Here is a 21,307-nt window from a genome sequence, read left to right as displayed (position 1 = left end):
CAAGCATGCCTTTTGTTGTTTTTAATCGCAAATCAGAAACTTAGAAAAACAAGACAATGTGAATCTCAATTAGATGATGATGAAATAAAGCATCTTTCCTATGCAGGGAATCCCCTAAACCACAGCATCTGTGAGAGACCAGACCACAGAAAACACACACACACACACACACACACACACACACACACACAGCCCCACCCCCAAAACAGATACCACAAGGCTCAGCAGAGAGTAATCGGCCAGCTGGGCCCAATGCTGCTCCACAGCTGGCCAAGCACAACCCACAGCCAGCAGGCAGACACTGTACCCAGCATCAGTATCTCTAAAACTCCAATGTCATCACACACCCACACATGCTCCAGGTCACCAGTCACTAACTACCAAGAAAAAAATACCATCCTTTCTCAAAGCCCAAACCCCGAAGGTTCCCAATTCCATTCCTCAAAGAGAACCCTGATAAGCCGAGGAAGAAATGATGTGTACTTAGCTCAGCCCTGCCTCGCTGTCTACTCACACCACTCACACACGGTCCCCAGCTCACTCCCCAGTGGGGAGTGGCCACATTTCACTCCTAAAACACCTGGCTTGATGATCAGTGACCATGACTGACCAGAGCTTTTGGTATGAGCTACTCCACAGCACCACACCATTAAGAAGGAAGTCTTCCCCGGGAGACGAAGTCTTCTCAAAAAAGGAAAAGAGACAGGTCTGGAATGGAGATATCCTGGTACCCCTTTACCTATGACCTCAGAAAAGGCTTAACAGTACCATATTCCAGCCACGGTGAGCCACAGAACCCTGGTACTTTGAGGCCACTGGCCTAGGCTATGTGAGATAAAACTAAAACTGTTTCTATAATCACCAAGTTTAGTGGATAGAAGGGAGGGAATCGAGGAGGTAAGGTCTAGAACGTAGACAGTCAGGGTCACACAGAACCATGTCTGACCCTTGCTCAAGTCTGGAAATGCCAGTATAGTTGCACCCTCCCTAGGGTGGGTTACCTCATCCGGGCTGGAAGCCTGGTACACACGGCACGAGTCCTCAAACCGCTTCTCTGCCTCGGCCTGGTCTGTCACGCCGTTGGACTCATACACAGGCGTCACGTTGTGGCACAGTGCAATGGCCTTCACAGCCTCATGCACACGGCTGCTCATGGTCCTTCGGACCTTGGTAGTGACCGTGGGGCCCTTCTGAGTTGGCGGCTCCTGGGATTGCTAAAGAAAAGGAAAATGAAAGGCGATGAGCAGAAAAGACTGGGGGTCTGAACATGTCTTGGTAGTGGGGTTAGTGTTTTCTTCCTACTGTTCAGCACGAACGCCTCCTGGCTTATCCATGCTCAAGGACCTGGGTTAATCACCAACAGAAAACAAAACAAAACAAAACAAGGTAGAAAGTGATTAAAGGAGACACCGATGTCAACGCGCACACACACCACATGGGTCCTTGGCTCAGCCTTCAGTAAAATCCAATCCTCTTCCTTAGAGTAGGGCCATTGGATTGGCCACTGCCCATCTCTCCAGCCTCCCACTCCATCTTCCCTCCCAGACCCACTCACACTGCCTGGGATCCCAGTCCCTCGGGATTCCTGCAAGAATGGTTGGCTGGGTCTCACACACAGGTCTCCATTTGAAGGTAAACTCAGAGGCCCCTGGAGCCCCTAACCCTTCCCGGCCCCTCACCCCCACACAGCAACACAGGCTTGTCCCTCCGCTATGCCTTGATGTCTTCCTTACCTAAACCTGGCTGGCTCATGTGGCAACTTTCTCCCCACTGGCCCCCCAAGAGCACAGGCTGCCAGTGCGCACTCCCAGCAGCCAGAGCACTGCCCAGGAGAACTGCTGCTGCTGTCTGACCGTGGCTAAGCGGAGCATCCACTTCCGCCTGGAGGTGTGGCACAACATCACCCGAAATCACAAAGCCCTGCATCCCATTCCCAGATTCCATAAAATACAGCGTGGCACGCCCGCCACCCCATCACTGGAGAAGGAGAGACCGGAGGGTCACAAGTTCAAGGAGGCAAGCCTTAGCTACGAGAGACCCAACCTCAGTATGCAAACAATAAGCAAGCAATTCTTTCTCAATGTGTTTTTCCTCCGTTTCTAAGAAAAATAAATATTAAACCTGACAAGATGGCTCAGTGGGTTAAGGCACTTGACACCAAGCCTGACAAATCAGGCTTGATCCCAGGAGCCACAGAGAGCAGAGGAGGGCTCCTGAATGTTACACGTGTGCCCTGTCACATGTGCGCACACACAGAGGGGGTTGTAAACAAATAGATATGAAGTCCCTGGAGCTGAGCAGGAGCTGGGAGCCACTGTTTGGACAGAGGGTGCTGCCCCAGCTGGGCAGGGAGCTAGAGATGGTTTATGGAGTGTTCCTAGACCCCGTACTCCATTGAAAGTGTGTACACCAGGGAGGAGAAAAGCCACGCACGATACTTAACACCTATGACACATGGGTAGCCCAAACAGAGAACAGATGGCCCGAGAAACAAGAAAATGACACTCATTAAATTTTAATACTATTTTTAGTAGTGGCATTAAGCTCCTTGGGTAATTAAACAATTACTAAATTATTCTAGTCACTGTGGGGACACACAGGGCTCTGGCTTCCTGCTCTGTTAACCTCTGGTGTCAAGAGCACACAAGCTGCACTTCCAGGTCAAAGGGCACAACATGGTAACAATAATTAGAGTGAGGGATCAGAACCCCGACTTCGACGGCTCATTAGTCAAATGCTTTTAATTATGAAGATTTTTAACTTTGAAATTATATGGCGGGCTGAGGTTTAAGAGGCGTTCCTGCTGCTGGAGAGATGACACTTTCTAGTGGCCTGTAATTTACGTTCTATTCGATGTGCGTGGTGGCGCCGCCAGGACACGTTTTCATTTTTTGCCCACACCGGTCAGCAGCTGGACTGAATCATTATTTAAGACCGGGGTCAACAGCGAAGCCTCCGCACGGCAATTGCTGGGACGGGAGAGTGTGAGTAGCCACAGGCTGAGGAGCGATGCTGAGCAGAGCACCTCCAGGGACAACTTCCAGAGGGGGACCTTACCAGGTTTCAGGGTGCCAGGCTAGCTCGGTCAGCATGGTAAGACTGAGAGAGCAAACGGGGTTCCACGTGCACGGGGCCAACACTTCCGCTAGGATCTGGGGCGGGGGCCACTGACAGCTGTGGGGGTTTGTGCTCTGGGAGAAACACCTTCCCAGCCCGGCCGAGAGAGCCAGGCCAGCTGGAGTCCCACAAAGGCCACATTCTCCAACCAGGGAAGCCACCCCCCCAGGCAATGAGAAGGTGGGACGGCAGCAGGTCAGGGTCACCAGGGACAGGACCCACAAGTCACCCCCACCCCACAACATCTCCCCCACTCCTCTGATGTGCTGCTGTCTCAGGGTCGAGAGGAAATGAATTCCGAGACTACCTCTTTCAACTGTTCAATCCTGCAAGCGGGGGTCGGGGAGACGACACGACGACTTGGCTGGTAGAGCACCTGCCTAGCTCACATGAAGTCCTGGGATCGATCCCCAGTACCACGGAGACCAGGTGTGTACATCTGCCATCCCAGCACTCAGGAGGCAGAGGCAGAGGGTCACAAGTTCAAGGTTATTCCCAGCTAAAAGTTACTACTATTATTTTCAGTTATTTTCTGGAGAAAGGAGGCATGCGTCTACATACCACAGTATGTATGTGGGGGTCAGAAAACAACTTGTGTGGTTCTCTCCTACCTCGTGGATCCCTGGGATGGAACTCAGGTTATCAGACTTGGCGGCAAGCACCGTTAGCAGCCTGAGCCATCACCAGCTTGCACATGAGACCGTGTGTGTGTGTGTGTGTGTGTGTGTGTGTGTGTGTGTGTGTGTGTGTGTGTGTGTGTGTGTAAAACAGAGAGAGACAGAGACAGACAGAGGCAGAGCGCCTCTGATGGTGACCATGGTGCCAGGCCTGTGCCGGCCGTACACTCCCATACGGAAGACCTTCACTCACCTGACACCATGTTCATCTCTATCAACTTCCGCCCCACAGACCCTTTAACCCAGGCACCTTCTTACTTAAAAAACACCAAGGGAAAAGCAAAACCAGGTGCAGCGCCCACAGAGAAGAGCGAGGGTTTGTTTTCACCCCGGGGAAAACTCCCTGGTCCTGGTTGTCCTAAGGGAGGGGAAAGGCAGAGTTCATGCCCGCGTACACGCCTCCGTGCGTGTACCCGTTTCTGCGTGTGTTTAAAATATATGTATTTTAAAAGGTTGGATGGGCTGGCGAGATGGCTCAGTGGGAAAAGGTAGGGTGGCCAAGCCTGCCAACCTTAGTTTGATCCCTAAAACTCACATGGTAGCCAGAGAGAACTGAACTGACCCCTGCATATTACCCGTGACTTCTATGTATACACCCTCACACAAAAATATAAATGAATAAAACTGTCAAAGGGTTAGATGATTAACCATCCAGCCAGGGGCACTTCCTGCTACCCCCTGTCCTGGCAGGAGCTTTACCTCAGAATGAGCTGGTCATTCTCTTACTGTTTGCTTGGCCTTGTATTAATAATCTAGTTTCCCTTCCAGAATGTTTGAGACCACTGTTCTCCTTATGAGGACACTTTAGTTAACGATCACACTCTACACTGCTCACCTGGGCACTCATAAACCCCGGTGTGCACTTGGACACACAGAAGATAAACAAAGGCAGGATTCTGGCTCCTTCTCCAGGATGTGTCAAGGACCACACCTGACAAACTGACAAACGCCAGTCTGATATATTCCCCAGAGGTTCTCGGGTCAAGCTCACAATTCTTAGGGGAAAGGTCAGGGCTGTGTGAGTCTGGGAGGTGGAATGTCTCCCTGTGCCCTGTGTGTCATCTTGCCAACGCTGCCTGGGGGCCTACAGATTACACACCATAGCTCTTGAGAGCAAGCAGGCAGGGCAAGGACAAGCCTCGCCTTGTCCAGCAGTGCTCATGGTGGTTGCTCTGGCCTGTGGGGCCACCAGGTTCACCTGTTCCAGCCCTGACCCACATTATATGGGTTGGGACTGCAAAAGACACCCTTGAAGACTAAGGACTCCGAGGAAACGATTCAGTGGGTGAACATAAAAAACAAAACAAACAAACAAAACAAAAAAGCAACATAAGGAGGCAGAGGCAGGAGATCAAAGCAAGTTCAAGGCTTGCCTGGGCTACACAGTGAGTTCCAGGCATCCGAAGGACACAGTGGTACCTTCCTCAACAGTTAAAACAAAACAAGGCAAGCCCCTGCTAGAACAAGAGATATGCAGTCAGCCAGTTCTGATGACTTGTAAGTTTACCGAAATTTTGTGGTGTATAAAGTATGTCTCAGTAGTTATTTAAAAATCCAAGTGGGCAGGGCGGTGGTGGCACATGGCTTTGATACCAGCACTAGAGAGGGAGGTACTCTGTGTGTTCGAAGTCAGTGTGGTTCCAGTGAGCTCCAGAATAGTCAGAGCTACATCATAGTGAGTCCTTGTCTCAAATAAATAAATAAATAAATGAAAGGCCAGAGAAAGCACAGACTATTTTTTGGTGTGTGTGTGCGTGTGCGTGTGTGTGCGTGTGTGTGCGTGTGCGCGCATGTGTGTTCAGGAGATCTGAGGTTATAGCTAGGTTGGCAGAGTACTTGCCCAGAGTTTGATTCCCCAGCGTAACATAAGCCAGATGTGGTGGTACAGGCCTTTAATGCCAACATTCAGAAAGTAGAGGTGGGGGATCAGGAATTCAAGGTCAGCCATGGCTACGTAGTGAATGAATTTGTGGTCAGCCCGGGCTAAAAACGATTCATTAATATGCCCAGCCAGGGGGCGACCTGTGGCAAGCAAGGCGTTACCTGGGTGTAGACACTGAAGATGTGACTCTGCACTTCGTCCATGGAGTCGAGGCCATAGGCCACCGTGCCCAGGTGCAGCCGCTTGAACACCATCTCATTCTGGGTCAGGGTCCCTGGAACACGGAGATAGACGCGAGCGTCCCTCCCATCCCCTGAGTCAGCCTCCCACGCTGGCCTCGGTGCTTCCCTGACAGAAGGAACTGGGGAGGGAGCCGCTCTTCTCAAAGACCGCCTGGGTCAACCCGCTCAGGCCGCTCTGTGCCTCTGACAGACCTTTGCCCTCTGCTCGGTGCCCTGGGAACCCTGTCCCACACGGCTGGCGCGGGAAGGAACCGAGGAGCATTCTTTGCATGTCAGCAGTCCCACAAAGTGTCTGCTGACATCGGCTCTGTCACCAAACGCTCCCTCTTCATCCAACAGTGAGGGAGGGAAGCAGCTGCCACCACCTCCCCAGCCCAGACAGAGAGGACCAGGAGCTGCTGGAGCCCCACCCCCTCACCCCCCCACCCCACCCCACCCCACCCCACCCCATGCCCCTGCAGGGGTGTTCACCTGTCTTATCGGTGAGCAAGTATGAAATCCTCCCTAGCTGTTCAGGGATTGTGCTGGAACGAACTACGGTCCCGGGGATTTTTGAATCCCTTCGTATGACCCAGCTGTACACAATCTTGCCCATGTCCAAGTTCACACGCAAGCTAGGTAGGAAACAGAGAAAGGGTTACCAAGGCATTATAAACCACACAGACTACACACGTGTACTGTGCACCCAGAAGCAGGACACATCACAGGCCACACAGCTAGTCTGCACGGGCTCAGAGTACAGGAAGGAAAGCTTTTCATTTTTAATTACTGGTCCTTGAACAAGCGGGACAGGTGAGGGAGAAAGGTGCCCAGGGCCTCGCCTACGCCAGGAGAAGCGGCCTACCACAGAGCTGTAATGGCGGCAGAGTGAGAGAGAGAGACTCTTGCACGCTGACACGGTCCCCAGCTCACTAGATGGGAACGGCACACTGACAGCTGACCCTGCCCCAGCTCACCTGATGGGAATGATGTTGGAAAACAGGAGCAGAAAGCGGATGATCTGTAGGTACCATCGGCCAGCAAAGTGCTGCAGGGCCACCATGACCAGCGACACCACCACCAGCGCACCGAAGAGGATCTTGGTGAGGCAGTTCACCTCCAGGTCAAACAGGCCAATCTGGGGACGAAGCAGAGTGCAGAGGATCGGGGTGCAGCCCACAGCCTGGATGGAAAGAGGTCTCCACACCTGCACCCTGGCCCCAGCCCAGTGAGGCTGGAGGTAGTAGAAGGTGCAGCCATCACACCTATACTCTAAGAGTGAGAGCTACAGCCGAGGTCCTGCAGACCTCGGGGCCCTCTGAGATACCTCGTCGTCAATGTCTCCACTTACGATTCAGACTCAGAAACACAGAGCCAGTGGCCCCTGTACGAGCCCGACCACGCCACACTGAGGCCGTGCTCAGCTGTACCCTCTCAGCGCCACAGCAACCCCTCCGCAGCCGGGCAGGGGGTGGCTGACTTCCACGTGCCACTGTACACAACAACCACTCAACACCTTCACCTTGGGGGCTGGGGTATGGCTCAGTTCTAGAGTACTGGTCCAACACGCACAATGCCTAGGATTCCAGCCAAGCAACACCAAACTTCTGTATTTTCATGTGACTCAAAATGCAATAAGGACACCGAACCTGTAATGTCACAGAAAAAGGCTTGAACTTCAAGTTAGCAACAGCTGTAAGGATAAGGTCAGTGCTGGGTGAACGTGACTCAAGCCTAGGAAGCAGCATACACCATGCTATTCACAGTGTTCTCTTTCCTTTCGCTTTATAAACAGAACCCTGCCTCTGGAAACATAGGCTGGCCTTGAACTCTCTCTGTAGCCAAGGATAGCCCTAAACTCCCAATCTGCCTGTCTCCACCTTGGCAACACTGGGGGGGTGGGTATGTAGTACCACACCCAGATTGCAACATTCTGACTGAAAAGATGGAGATGGAAGGGGGCTGGGAGGGTCATGGTGTGCAAGAAGGAAATGAGGTGAAATGTGGATGGGATATACGCCTGCTGTGGCTGCACACGCGCACACTCACGCACACATACACACACTCTCGCTCACACACGCGCACACACACTCACCTCACACACGTGCTCTCTCTCACACACACATTCGCTCTCACACACACATTTGCTCTCACACACACACTCACTCTCACACACACACTCTCACACACGTGCTCTTTATCTCTCTCACTTTCCTTGTCTCTCTCTCGCTCTCTCTCTCACACACACACATGCACACACACACATATACACACATGCACACACACACACCTGACAAGCAGCTGATGCAAGGCAGATTTAGAACCCCATCTCTCACCACCAATGTCCATCATCAATTCAGATCCACGAGAGCGGGAGTCTCACATACCTTACTCCTGGGATCGGAAGTATTCATCACACTCCGCAGTTCTCTGCCCGTGTAAAGAACAACACCTACAACAGTGCCTGCAACAAGAAACCACATCCAAATGAGCATGGAGGGAGGGACGGAGGGAGGGACAGAGGGACGGAGGGGGGGAGAGTTGTGGGTAGGGGGTAGGAGCTTGTCTCCTGTGCCACTAGCCTTACAAGCATCCAGAAATACCCAGATCCTTCCAGTCTGCCTCCCTTCTGTCCCTGGCCCATCTCCCTGTGCAACTGTTTTCTGCAAGTCTACCTAACCTGGCCGTCTGAAGGAAACACCTCCTCAGAACTTCCCTCCTCTATCCTTCAGGCACATGGAGTGAAGGCCTCACTAAGAGAAAACAGTTTACAGAAGAAATGCAAACAGCAAGATGTGTAGAAAAATACTCAACCAAGCGAACTGTCAAAAGCAATTTTCCCTCCACTGACAATGATTTGGAAGGCCGACATCATCTGGTGTCGACCAGAAAGAGCAAAAACAACCCGGTTGCACACGTTGGTGGCTAGCTTGTAAAGAGGTACCATCTGTTTTGATGGATTTAACAGTACTGTCAAAGTTGTAACTCCCTTTCCCAGTGTCTGAAAATGCCCAGTGCAGGGAGCCAGGTGATAAGGAGGCCAAGAACCATCTCCATCAAGCCGAGTGGAGGATGCTGCGAGGAAACCCAGCAGATGAAGGGTGTGGTAGAGAGGTGGGCGGTGCACCGTGTTGGCTGAGTGCCCTCAGGTGAAAGTGGAAGATGAGGCGAGGCTGGCCCTGCTGGGGAAATCTGAAAATGAGCATCGTGTTCCCTGCTGAGAGAGACAAGCTCCTACCCTCCCTGCCCTCCCCACCCCCACTCAGGACCTCCACTGCAAAGGGGTCTAAAGACATCTGTGAGGAGGGCCCGCCACGGCAGGGCTGCTCTGGGACAAAGGCCCGAGGCTAAAGTGCTTGGCCACGCCTGCAGTGAACACACAATGAGGCTGGGCTAGCTCACAGATGGCAGTGCTCTGGCACGGTACTCAGCAGATGGCGGGCTTTGGGGAGTGAGGGCACCCACCCTCACCCTGTGGCTGGAGCAGGTGGTTAGACAGCAGGACCCCAGTCTGGGCTAAATGGAGATGGCCATGTGCCCCTCCTCCTCCCCCACACAATGCAGTCCTGCCTGGACCCCCACGCCCAGGGGAAAGGGTGGTAAAAAGGAAAGGCTCCCAAAGGGCGCATGCCTCACGTCAGCCCAGCCACACGGTGTCACCAAAGTGGCCCGAAGCCCCCAATGCTTCTGCTGTCTTGACACCAAAACTCTGTTCTCAGACACTTGAACCAGCTTCGTGTTCTGTGTGGCTGCTAGCCAGGGAAGAGGGGCACTCTGAAGGCCACTGCAGTGTACACACCTGGTCCACAGGCTGCCCTCAGGATTTAGGTAGCTGCCACCTTTTAAAGAGTTTCTGGGACAAGGTCTCATGTAGACCTCAAACTCGCTACACAGCTAAGGATGACACTGAACTCCTCATCTTCCTCTACGTTCTGACTGCTGGGCCCATAGGCCTGCACTACCACATCTGATGTTTGTGATGCTGGGGACGAAGCCCAGGCTTTCGCGCTTGCTAGGCAAGTGCACCACTGACAGAGCCACACCCCTGCACTAAGTCCATGGCCACCGCAGCTGTTTAGCACAGCCCACTCATGCAAGCGCCCCGCAGCCCATCCGGTTTCTGACCTCTTTCTCTGTCCTCATATTTTCTTCCTGCTCTTCACTCTCCCTGCAGCTGGCACCTCCCCACCCCACCCCCACCCCACCCCCACCACGCTCCACTGAGCTCCTAGAAGGGAGCCATCCTGCCTGGCTGCTGGGTTATTTTGTAAGCCTCTATTCCACCTAGCCAGACACAAGCTGAGCCTCTAAGGGAGCGCCCAGGGTTATTCACCATAGCTCAGCAGGGGTCAGAGCGCATGAGCCAGGCTGTAGGCCAGATGGACGTTATCAGTCACACGGCAGTGTCCATGAGTCAATGTATGCTGCTCATGCAGCAGGACAAGACCACACCACACACTCAAGGAACAACCCACAAAACTAGCTGAGAAGAGCAACCAGCCAGAACTTGGGGCCCTGAAGCACGCAGGCCAGCACAGATGCTGAGAGGCTCCCCCAACACCTTCCACTTCCACTGCCCAGCAGCATATACTGGATTGTCATGGCAACCGCATCCTCTCCAGATGGATGCTGGCTAAGGCAGCTGACCTTCAGTGCAGCCTGGCAAGCTTTCTTATTCTTTTATTTTTATTATTATTGTTGTTGTTGTTGTTACTGTTATTGTTATTATGTATGCAGGGTTCTGTCTGCGTGTATGCCTGGATGCCTGATCTCACTGTAGATGGTTGTGAGCCACTATGTGGTTGCTGAGAATTGAACTCAGAACCTCTGGAAGAACAGCTCTCAGCCTCTGATGCATCTCTCCAGACCTAGAGCTTTCTCATTCTTTAAACTTGCACTGGGTAACAGTGGACTGACCAGCATCAGGAGGTGGCTTCTACAAGGAACATGAACCGCTCGAAATCTGTACCATCTGCAAGATTCCAGCTACCTACACTCTTCCCGGGAGATGGCGCTCTCAGGCTGTGTGACCCCAAGCAAGAAGCTTGCCTACTCTGATAATCGGTTGCGTGGTCCACTGAATGTCTTTGTTTCATGTTGTGAAACAGGAACAGGAGAATGGTAGCAGAGTCTGTGAAGTGCCTACTGTATCAAAGTCTCAGACACTGACAGTCTCCAAGCAACAGAGTGTGGTGCAGAACAGAAGCTTAAAGGGCCTACAGAGAGGTGGGTGAGATGGCTCAGAGGGGAAGGCACCGCCACACTGTCAACCTGAGCTGAATCCAGGACCCGCAGGGGAAAAGACCAACGTGGTGCCTGCTGGACTTGCAAAGGACCCAACTCAATTCCCACCAACATGGTGGCTCCCGTGTGGTTCCCAGTCCCAGGGAGTCAGACAGGGTCTCTCTGCATATCCCTGGCTGTCCTAGAATGTAGACCAGGCTGGCCTAGAATTCACAGAGCTCTCCCTGCCTCTTCCTCCAGTGCTGGGCCTGGCCTTGTTTTTGTTTAATTTTAAACAGAGGGTTTCACTGTAGCCCAGGCTAGGCCTGAGCTGATGACCCTCCTACTGTAGCCTCCCTCTGAGAGCTGAGGTTGTTAGGAGTGAAAGTCAGTCAGTGATTAAGGCCGCTCCTCTTGGAGAGGATGCAAGTTCTGTTCCCAGCACCCACACCTGATGGCTCACTGCAGCCTGTCACCCAAGGTCCAGGGGACTGATGCCCTCTTTTGGACTTCAAAGGCACGTGCTTACACATCCACATAATAAAAATCAAAAAGGAAAGAGACTCTTACTTTTCAGGTCAACCATCAAAGCACAGAAGTCTCACAAACACAATTATCCGCCCGCCAATGGCCTAAAAGCAGAGAACTCGGAAACAGGGGCACTGCAGAGCTGCAGGGGCTGGGCACGCAGGGTGGGCACGGGCTGCTGCATGCCCTGCGCGGTACACACGGTGCTGCAGGCCCCAGGCATGTGGCCAGGCCTAGGAGGCCCTGGGAGGCCCCTCACTCCTCGGAACCATCCTCTCACTTCAGGAAAACTTTGAGGACCCTGCAGACTCTGATGCAAATACCAATCACCACAAAGACAGTGGCAAAGGAAAGAGACACCTGTCCCCAGATGTGCTCATCTCTGCATCCCACTCTGAGCCCGCCACACATGCGTGTTCACTGCCAGTCACAGATCCTCAGCTGTCTTTATGCTACAGAAGTCACAAGAAACATCAAGCTAGAGAAACAGGTGAGGGGTGGTGAGAAGGGAAAAAGGAAGTCCTTTGCCTGGGATTATAATGCAACATAATTAGACACCATGTCCACCACTCCACTGTAGCACTGCACACAACTGTTACCTTCTACTCCAGGACGACAACCTGAGCTCCATTCCCAACTGTGCTTCTGACCCACTGTGCAATCCCTACCTCCCAGAGTTGACCCACTGTGCAAGCCCTCGCCTCCCCAGTTCAGATCCCTTCCCTGAAGATATGGTGACTGCAGTCTGGGTTCCACTGAGGGCAGGTGACAGGGTGGGTGACATCCAGAAGCACCCAACACCCTGCACCATGCAGCCAGTATAAATCCCTGCTGCTCTGGTCCAGCCTGGGCTCACAGCCCCTCTGCTCAGAGTCACCCCAGCAATCAATATCAAAGCCACCATTGCCACCTCCCTCTAGTGATCTCAACCTTCCTGATACTCTCTCCTGCCTATGTCCCTGCATTCCCCACGGACATGGCTTCCAACCCGGACATTCATGCCACTTCAATTTCTGGTACTATGACATCAACGGGAATGGGGATTATGGACCATTCCCAACGTGGATGCTGCAGAAGACCCATGGGTCACAATCAGATGTCAGTTTAGGTCCCCAGAGATGCTGGACCTGAGAGGTGACAATTCTATTCCAGAAGGACTGGCTTCCCCGTTCAAACCGCTCCCATGTTCCTTGGCCAGGTCTCACCTGATGCTATGACGGTGCCAGCCCACAGTGTGTTCTCGATGCTCAGACTCTCGCTGATTGGAGGGTCACTGTCTTCCTGAAAAGACCAAACACACATGCACTGACAGTAGTCCCTCATTTCCCATGGGGATGAGGCCCAGGACCCCGGAAGACGCAGAAGTCTGACAATGTTCAGACACTTTGTACAAAATAGCAGATTTGGGTTGGACATGATAGAGGCTTACCCGACACACACAAGACCCTGGGTTTCATCTTTAGAACCACACAAATACAACACACACACACTCTCTTAATTGGCAGTTTTGCCTGACACAGTGGCATGCAGGTTTGTAAACTCAGTGCTTGAGAGGCTGAGGCAGGAGGATCACAAGTTCAAGACTACCCTGTACTTCCTGATGAGGTCTTTCCTCAAAAAACAAAAGAGAAAAGGCAGGATCTTGTAGTTGGGGGTATGACTCAGGAAGAACTGGGTTTGATTCCCAGCACCAGAAAATAGCAGCTTTTTGCAGGGAGCTAACACACATTGGTTCATGCACTTTTAAGATTAGTTTTTACCAAGGCTGGCTGTGTGCCTTTCTTCTCACACACTGAAGGCAGAAAACATGGATCTCTGTGAGTTTGAGGCCACTCTGGTCTACACCAAAGGTTCCAGGCCAGCTGGGGCTACCCTGTCTCAAAAAGCTGTTCATCTGCTGCTCCTTATGTGAATTTTAATCTTATTTTCTAAAAATAATACATTTACTTTCTATTATAAAAGATCTGAAAACAACTGAAATTCAAAGCTGGCACGCAAAGCTTGATTTCTTTGTGGTTTTTGGTTCGTCTGAACGGACAGGCTGGCCATGGCCTCGCAGCAGCCCTCCTGCCTCACCCTCCTGAGTGGGGGGGGGGGGGAAGGGGTTTGGAGGTTGTCACAGCACAGAGCATCTGCAAGACAAAAGAGGACCCTGGGATTGTGTTAACATCAGAACTAAAGCAGAGCTGGAGGAACATTCCATCTGTCAGCCTGCAGGTGGGGCTTCAGTAAGGAACCTCAGACGGACACAGCAGTGTACAGCCTTGGGCACCAGCAAGGCTCCACACGCTTAGGACTGGACCCTGGTCCACTCACCCTGGTGAAAGTCCCCAGGAAGTTGTGAATGTCGATGTTGGGCTCTTCGGCATACACGTAAGACCGGATCTGCAGGAGGTCCTGTTCCAGAGGGAAAACACCCCGTTAAAAACAGGAGCCCGCAACCAAGATTTCAAAAGTAAAAGTACTGTATTTCCCAAACAGACCCTCCAAATACAGAGCAACAGGAGGGAGAACCCTCCCTTAAGCAAGTGTGGGTGCTGCCCTGTACAAAGCCCATGGCTCCCTTGTGTAGACAGGCACCTGCTAACATCGTCCACCAAGCACAAGTTACACTGCGGCCGGGGCTGATTCAGTCCCCTACACACCTGACTTCTCATCTCAATGGCAACAGTTGCTCCCACTTAACAAAAAGACACTAAGTATCTCCTGTGTGGGGTTCTGGGAAGGGCGGAAAAGGAAATCGGGAGAGCCTGATGTCCCTTAGGATGGCAACAGCAGACAGGCAGAAAAGAGCTGGCAAGGATGGAACCCTGTGAGTATGAAAACCAGTACAGTCGGTGTGGAGAGCAGCTGGGTGTGGAGAGCAGCTGGGTGTGGAGAACAGCTCGGTGCTTCCTCCAGGAATCCCACAGAAAATTACCACAGGCTTCCGGAACTCCATTTCTGGGCATATGACCCAAATAATCAAAGGCAGGCACTCAAACAGAGGCATGTTCACCCCTGTGCATTACTCAGGAAGCCTGAGAGGAATAAGCAGCCCAGATGTCCATCACACACAAGTCCATCACAGAGGAGTGGGTGAAGAAAACTATATATCCTCTCTGTTGAATGTTACTCCACTCCAAGGAAGCAACCCTGCCACAGCTACAGACAGGGGAACCTTGAGAACATTATGCCAAGCACACACACACAAAAGACACACATGGATTCCAGTTACACAGGGCCCCTAGAGTGCTCAGAGACAGAAAGCGGTGGCTGCCAAAGGCTGGGGAGAGAAGACAGACCAAGAGTTCTGAAGATGGGACACTGGTCACATTTCTTCAATAATGTGAATGTGTCTAATGTCCCTTTTTATTTTTTAATTAAATTTTTCTGTTTATGTTACATATTGACCACAATTTCTCCTCCCTCTCTAATGTACCTTTATATGGGTTATTATGGTAAATTTTAAAGGAAGTACACCACATGTGTGCATGCCCACAGGGGCTAGAAGTGTGAAGTGTGTGTGTACACATGTGTGCATGCCTGAAGGGGCTAGAAGTGTGTGTGTGTGTGTGTGTGTGTGTGTGTGTGCATGCCCGCAGGGGCCAGAAGAGCAGCAAGAATTCTCAATGGCTGATGCATCCTTCCAGCCCCCAACGTAAATTCTGTGTTATGTTTATTATATAATCTTTTTCAGGTAAATGAGAAACCAACTTCCAGCAAGAAGTAGGATTAAAATAACAAGTGGTGTGGAAGAGCCGCAGCACAGAGAAGACAGCTGTTCGAAGCCACATGGACAGAGGTCAGGTGCTGCTCTAAAACAAAGGCTATGGGGGAGGGGCAGGCAACTGGAAAGGACAGCAGGGCGAGCCTCTCCATGGGATAGGGAGAAGGGGGAACTTACTACATTTATTCTCTTAATCTGTGTGTGTGTTCAGGTGGGAGCTCTCTCTCTCTCTCTCACACACACACTCACGCACACACACACACACACACACACACATACACACTCACACAACGACCCCCTGAAGAGTTGATTCTTTCTTTCCCCTTTGTAGGTCCTAGGGATGTAAAGAATGACAGCAAGCACCTTTTCCCACGAGCTCTCTCACCAGCGTGCTATGAATTTATCTTCAATTCGTTTTCTCAAGCTTTCACTACTGAGTGACAGGATCTGCTTCAAGAGCTCAAGCTCCTGGCCTCGGCCAATCACCCAGTAGTCGCAGGTGCAGCCTCACGCACTCAGCAACCATCCAGAAGCCACTCTTGAAGCCTTGCTTGCTTGGCAACCGTGTCTGTAGTAGCTATGGCCTTGCACACTCAGTGGGAGACCAAATCCCAGCCCCCTCACACACTGTCACTATGCACTTGGCCTGGGCCTCCTTTCCTGCCATGTGGCCGTACCACCACTGCAACTCCAGGGACAGCATGCAAAATAAAACGTAGAAAGGGCTGCGTGCCACATCTGCCTCACAGTGGAGGCCACCACCCTCTGAAGGACACCACCTCTCCTGGGACCGAGGCCCTGGAACTGTCACTGTGCATGGCTCCCCCTTGAACACATTCATCTAATAGAGCTTCTCCCTCTCCTCATCCTCTGCCTTTTTATTTTTTTACACTTTATTTATTCACTTCTGTGAGTGTGTGTACATGTGTCAGGCACGCACGTGAACGTCAGAGGACATTTCTCTCTTCCCACCATGTGGTCCCCGAGATTGAGCTCAGGTCACCAGGCTTGGCAGCAAATGCCTTTACCTGCTGAGCCATCTCACTGGCCCCATTTCAACAAGTCTTTAACCGAGGCTAAGAGACTGAGCTCCACCCACAGAGAGCCAGGCTGAGGCGACAGGCCCTCCCGCTGCTAGCAGGCTACAGTGGTTGTGCTGCCTAAAAATCACAGCTTCTGCCAGTGGCTGCCCCAGAGTCCCAGCCTGACCTGTGGAGTTACTACGTTAAGTTCTGTGTTTGTGGTACTGGAGGCCAGATCTAGGCCACTGCGCATGCTCCAGCGCTCAGGGTTGTTACCCGACTCCCTACTCCCCTCCCACTTGCTAATTCAAGGGAACATGAATAGCTTATAGGGAAAGGGGAAGCAAGGGTTCTCTTACCAAATAAATATTTGTTTGCTTATGTATTTACAGACAGGACCTCATGTAGCCCAGGCTGACCCTCAGCTCACTATTGAGGCCAAGGATGACCTTCAACTCCCGATCTTTGGTCTCTACCTCCTGAGTGCTAAGACTGAGGTGTATGCCACCATGCCTAGCTTCTGTGCTGCTGGGGATCAACCTGAGACTTCATGCCTGCCAGATGAGCAGTCTCCCAAGCACAACCCCAGCCCAGTAAACCTTACCTTAAGACGAGGATGGACTGGGGATACAGAGCTGTGGCTGAGTGCTTACCTAGTACATGACAAGTTCTGTTCTTGTCTCCAGAAACTATCACCCACCATCCTAGGTCACACATCTCTAATAGGTGAGTCACAAACAAAGAACTAGATGGACAGAGCTGCCTGGAATGTTCAGGGGCCTGCAATCCCCTATACTACACACGCGCACACACACACACAAGCCCACACATATAAAGGAACTGGATGCCTTGTGACAGTCTTGTAAGATTATACAGATGTAAAAAATTTGAATTTTTAATGATCTACACGACAGTCTGAATGATTTGAGACTGTCACCCAGCATTCAGGAGGCCGAGGCAGAAGGGTCAAGAGTTTGAGGCTGGCCTGGGCTACAAATTACAATCCTGTCTCAACATAGTAAAAAGGTAAATAAGTAAATAGTTCCACAATCACTCAGGCCATCAAGCAGACTGGGGCCGGCAAACAGCAACTGGAAGGGCCTGGTAACTAGTGCAGGCCACTGGTTGCCCCTCGAGCGGGGCCCACATCACCTGGGAGGCACTGTGCACCCTGTACTGATAAGAAAAGGCACCAGACATTTCCCTGCACACAGACCTGGGGAGAGGCAGGGGGGCAGGAAGTTCTGGTCTTGTCTCCAGAAACTATCACCCACCATCCTAGGTCACACATCTCTAATAGTGCTGAGAAAGGTCTGGAAAGATCGACAAGATCAGCACCTACTTGATGGAATCTCCTCTGGAGGGAAGATATGGTCTGGGGCAGGGGTAGGGGATCCGGGCCTCTCACTGCCTTTCATGGTTTCCCACACAGCTCGGTTTGTTTTTAATCAAGAATGGACTAATGGGTTACCAGGGAAGATTGTCCCAGTAGATTTCTTTGTCCCTGATAGAATTCTTTCACTCTTTAAGAAAGAAAAACAAAAAAACAAAAACACTCCTCTTGATCCTGCAGGCCCAGTGAGGCAATTATTGTCTCCCTGACAGCAGAGCCAGCAGCATCTTATCTATTTTTAATGCCCTCAGCCCAGGCCTGGGCCAGGCAAGGGCAAAGTAAGTGTCTATTAGAGCAGGAGGCTCTTCTGATCTGAGGCCATGGAAGAAATGCGCTTCCGACTCAGGCACCAAAACCTCCCAGCCATCCTGAGGATCAGAGTCCTTTCTCTGGGGAACTCCTACCAGGAAATGAAACACAGGCCCCTGAGATAAGAGCAGAGCCCATCCTCAGATGAACTCTGTCAGGAGCAGAGCAGCTGCCAGGGCTCCTGGACCACAGCCAGAAACTTGCTCTGGGGTGTCTCGTCTAAGAGCAGCTGTGAGTATGGGGACCACATTCATCACCACACTGATGCCCCGGAGATACAGCACCCACGCCTGCACACCCATGTTCTCCACTCCAAGCCCAGGAAGGCGGCGTTCCACTTAGCCGTTGCAGACTGCTTCTGGGAAAGCTGGTCTGTGGGCATTTAAATTGTACTTGGCACGGGGCAGTGAGATGGCTCAGTAGGTAAAGGCACTTGCGTCCAATCCTGACAATGAGTTTGATCCCTAGGACCCACTCAGTGGAGAGTGAGAACTGACTCCCACAATTTGTTCAGTAACTTCCATACGTGTGCTGTGGCATGTGGACCTACACACACATACATACATACACTTAAATAACTAAAAATTGAAAATAAATTTCGCCAGCTGCTGTGCCAGACTCTGGATGGGGCTATGCCCTATGGCCACCTGGCTCTGTGCAGTAAGGCACAGCAGGGCATACACTAGCCAGCGGCTACTGGAAGTGGGTAGCGGGGAATGGCAGGTGAGGGTAACCAGAAATGTGAGCTGTGGCTCAGTGGTAACACAATAACCTAGCACCCAAGGTTCTGGGTTCAATCCTTGGCACAAACAAAGAAAATAAAAGGGAAAAAAATCAATACCAGGCAAAACCTAAAATCAATACAGGCACCTGTGGGCTAAAGAGACACTTGTTCACAGAGTCTATGTGACAGGCCTGCCGCGTTGACCCCTGAGAAAGAGCATCTCTCCAAAGGAAGGAACAAGAACAATCCAAGGCAGCCACACACTTGAGCAAGGGGCCAGGGGTCAGATGGGCGGCCACCATGGTCAGAGCAGAGTCGGTGCGCGTGGCTGAGGACAATGGCAAGGCCTGTGGTCTTAGTCACTGTCACTGCTCTGAAGAGACACTAGGGCCAAAGCAACTCATAAAATGAAAGCATTTAATTGGGGTGGCTTACAGTTTCAGAGGGTCAGTCCATTATCATCACAGTGAGAGTATAGTGGCGTGCTGGAGTGACAGCTGAGAGCTACCATCCCCATCCACGGAGGCCAAGAAAGAGACACTGGGCCTGGCATGGGCACTGAACCCTCAAAGCCCACCCCCAGTGACACACCTCCTCCAACCAGGCCGCACCTCCTGATCCCTCTCAAGTAGAGCCGCTCCCTGGTGACTAGCATTGAGTATATGAGCCTGTGGGGGCCATTCTCACTCAGACCACCCTGCACAACAGGATCTCAGTATGACGAGCAGCCTCTAGCCACCTGCGGTCATCATGACAGAGGTCGCATATCAGGAATCCTGCGTATCACGTATTTATATTATGATTCGTAACAGTAGCAAAGTTACAGTTATGAAGTAGCAATGAAAATAACTGTATGGTTGGGGTCAGCACAGCATGAGGAGCTGTATTAAAGGGTGGCAGCGTTAGGAAGGCTGAGAACCACTGTCTAGACACTCTTAGCAGGAGGGTCACATGTTAGGGCTTCCCTTACAACCCAGGAATCTGTCACCTTCAGAAGCACTTTCTCCTCGTATAGGGGTGGGGTGGGACAACCAGGTGAGTGGGCCCAAAACAGTTCAGGTTCCCCAGTCCCCTCCCACCACACACACACACACACACACACACACACACACACACACACACACACACACACACACACACACACACACACACACACACACACCCACACACCCACACACCTGCCCTGGCCTCCAAGAACATCTGAGTACAAGAACCAGGCTGTGGGGCCAGAGAGATGGCTCAGTGGTTAAAAGCACTTGGCTGCTTTTCCAGAGGTGCTGAGTTCAATTCCCAGCAACCACATGGTGGCTCACAACCATCCATAATGAGATCAAGTGCCCTCACTGTATACATAATAAAGAAATCTTAAAAAAAAAAAAAAAAAAAAAAAAAGATTAATAAAATAATATGTACCCAAAAGCTTTAAAAAAAAAAAAAAAAAAAAAAAAAAAAAGCCAAGCTGTGACCTAGTGGTCAGCATACAATTCTTTCAGAAAAGCTACTCACGGCAGCTGTGGGGAGCCTCTGTGTGCAGGCCACAGGCAGCCGAAGCTTCCAGTCTGTTTCTCCATCCAGCTGGTCCGTGCGCAAGAAACAAGACCCTGTGGAGAGATTGGGCACTGTCTGATGTCTGTAATCTAAGTGTGTTTACCTCAGGAGTTCTGGGCAGTGCCTGCTCTGGGCCTTGAAGAAACGGCCAGTGACTCACAGAGAAAATGTATCTCCACTTCCCACCCCTTCCCGAGCTCTGGACTCAAATTCTCAACCACCCAATGGTGGGGCTACGTAAAAAGAGGAGACATGCAGCCTGATGTGACACTCCAGCAGGGTGACGGGACAGCGGCCAGCACAGGACGGTCACCCCTGTGATCACTCATAGGCAGGGGTGTAGGTATTTCCAGACCCCTTCTCAGGACCACATGGATTTGGATCCAAGACTTACTGGTTTGGTATCTCTGAGCCTCAGGTTCCCCGTGTAGGAACGGAGACAGTAAGCACACCCCCTCCAGGGGTGTTCCACGGGCTAAAGAGCTGAACCATGCGCTCAGGACATGGCTGCTGTAAAGACCCATACCAGGGCCTGCTCTTGCTGCAGGGTGACCCCACTAACACAAAACCCCCAAACCCACATGCTTCAAAATTCAACGCGATTGACTGACTAATGATTGATTTAGAGACAGAGTCTCGAATACCCCAGAATGTCCCTGAACTCACTAAACAGCCAAGGATGACCCTGAACGTCCGATCCTCCTGCTTCCACTTCCTGAGTGCTGGCTGGGTTGACAGGTGTGTCACCATGCTTTACGCAGAGCTGGGGATGGAACCCAGGTCCTTGAGTATGCTGGGCAAACTCTCAAACTGAGTCTCATCCCTAAAACTTCTCAGAGATAGTAATTCCACAAGAAAAACCCTACACAATAAAGTTTTGTTTCAGGCATACAGTCACAAGTCCAAGACACTTCTGGACCCATAAGGGACACTGAACAAGACAGGCCTGCACAT

The 21,307-nt window shown here is 51.6% G+C and overlaps 1 protein-coding gene across 6 annotated transcripts in view; it reads right to left on the bottom strand.

Moving 5' to 3' along the window:
* The window catches only part of Atp9a (ATPase phospholipid transporting 9A (putative)), a 94,884-nt gene that overhangs the window by 30,538 nt on the left and 43,039 nt on the right, over positions 1-21,307 (bottom strand). For all 6 annotated transcript variants that reach the window (XM_051185703.1, XM_051185692.1, XM_051185697.1 and 3 more), the window contains exons 7-14: positions 20,312-20,406; positions 13,965-14,045; positions 12,854-12,929; positions 8,285-8,361; positions 6,875-7,035; positions 6,390-6,532; positions 5,838-5,950; positions 1,002-1,214 (exon numbers count right to left, since the gene is read on the bottom strand). In XM_051185703.1, the coding sequence (XP_051041660.1) occupies positions 1,002-1,214; positions 5,838-5,950; positions 6,390-6,532; positions 6,875-7,035; positions 8,285-8,361; positions 12,854-12,929; positions 13,965-14,045; positions 20,312-20,406 (959 nt within the window). The remainder of the gene's footprint in view (positions 1-1,001; positions 1,215-5,837; positions 5,951-6,389; positions 6,533-6,874; positions 7,036-8,284; positions 8,362-12,853; positions 12,930-13,964; positions 14,046-20,311; positions 20,407-21,307) is intronic.

Source organism: Phodopus roborovskii, unplaced genomic scaffold (assembly GCF_943737965.1).
Source record: "Phodopus roborovskii unplaced genomic scaffold, PHOROB, whole genome shotgun sequence".
Taxonomy (NCBI): domain Eukaryota; kingdom Metazoa; phylum Chordata; class Mammalia; order Rodentia; family Cricetidae; genus Phodopus; species Phodopus roborovskii.
The sequence above is the reverse complement of the archived record's forward strand: the minus strand, read 5'-3'. Positions and strand labels throughout refer to the sequence as shown.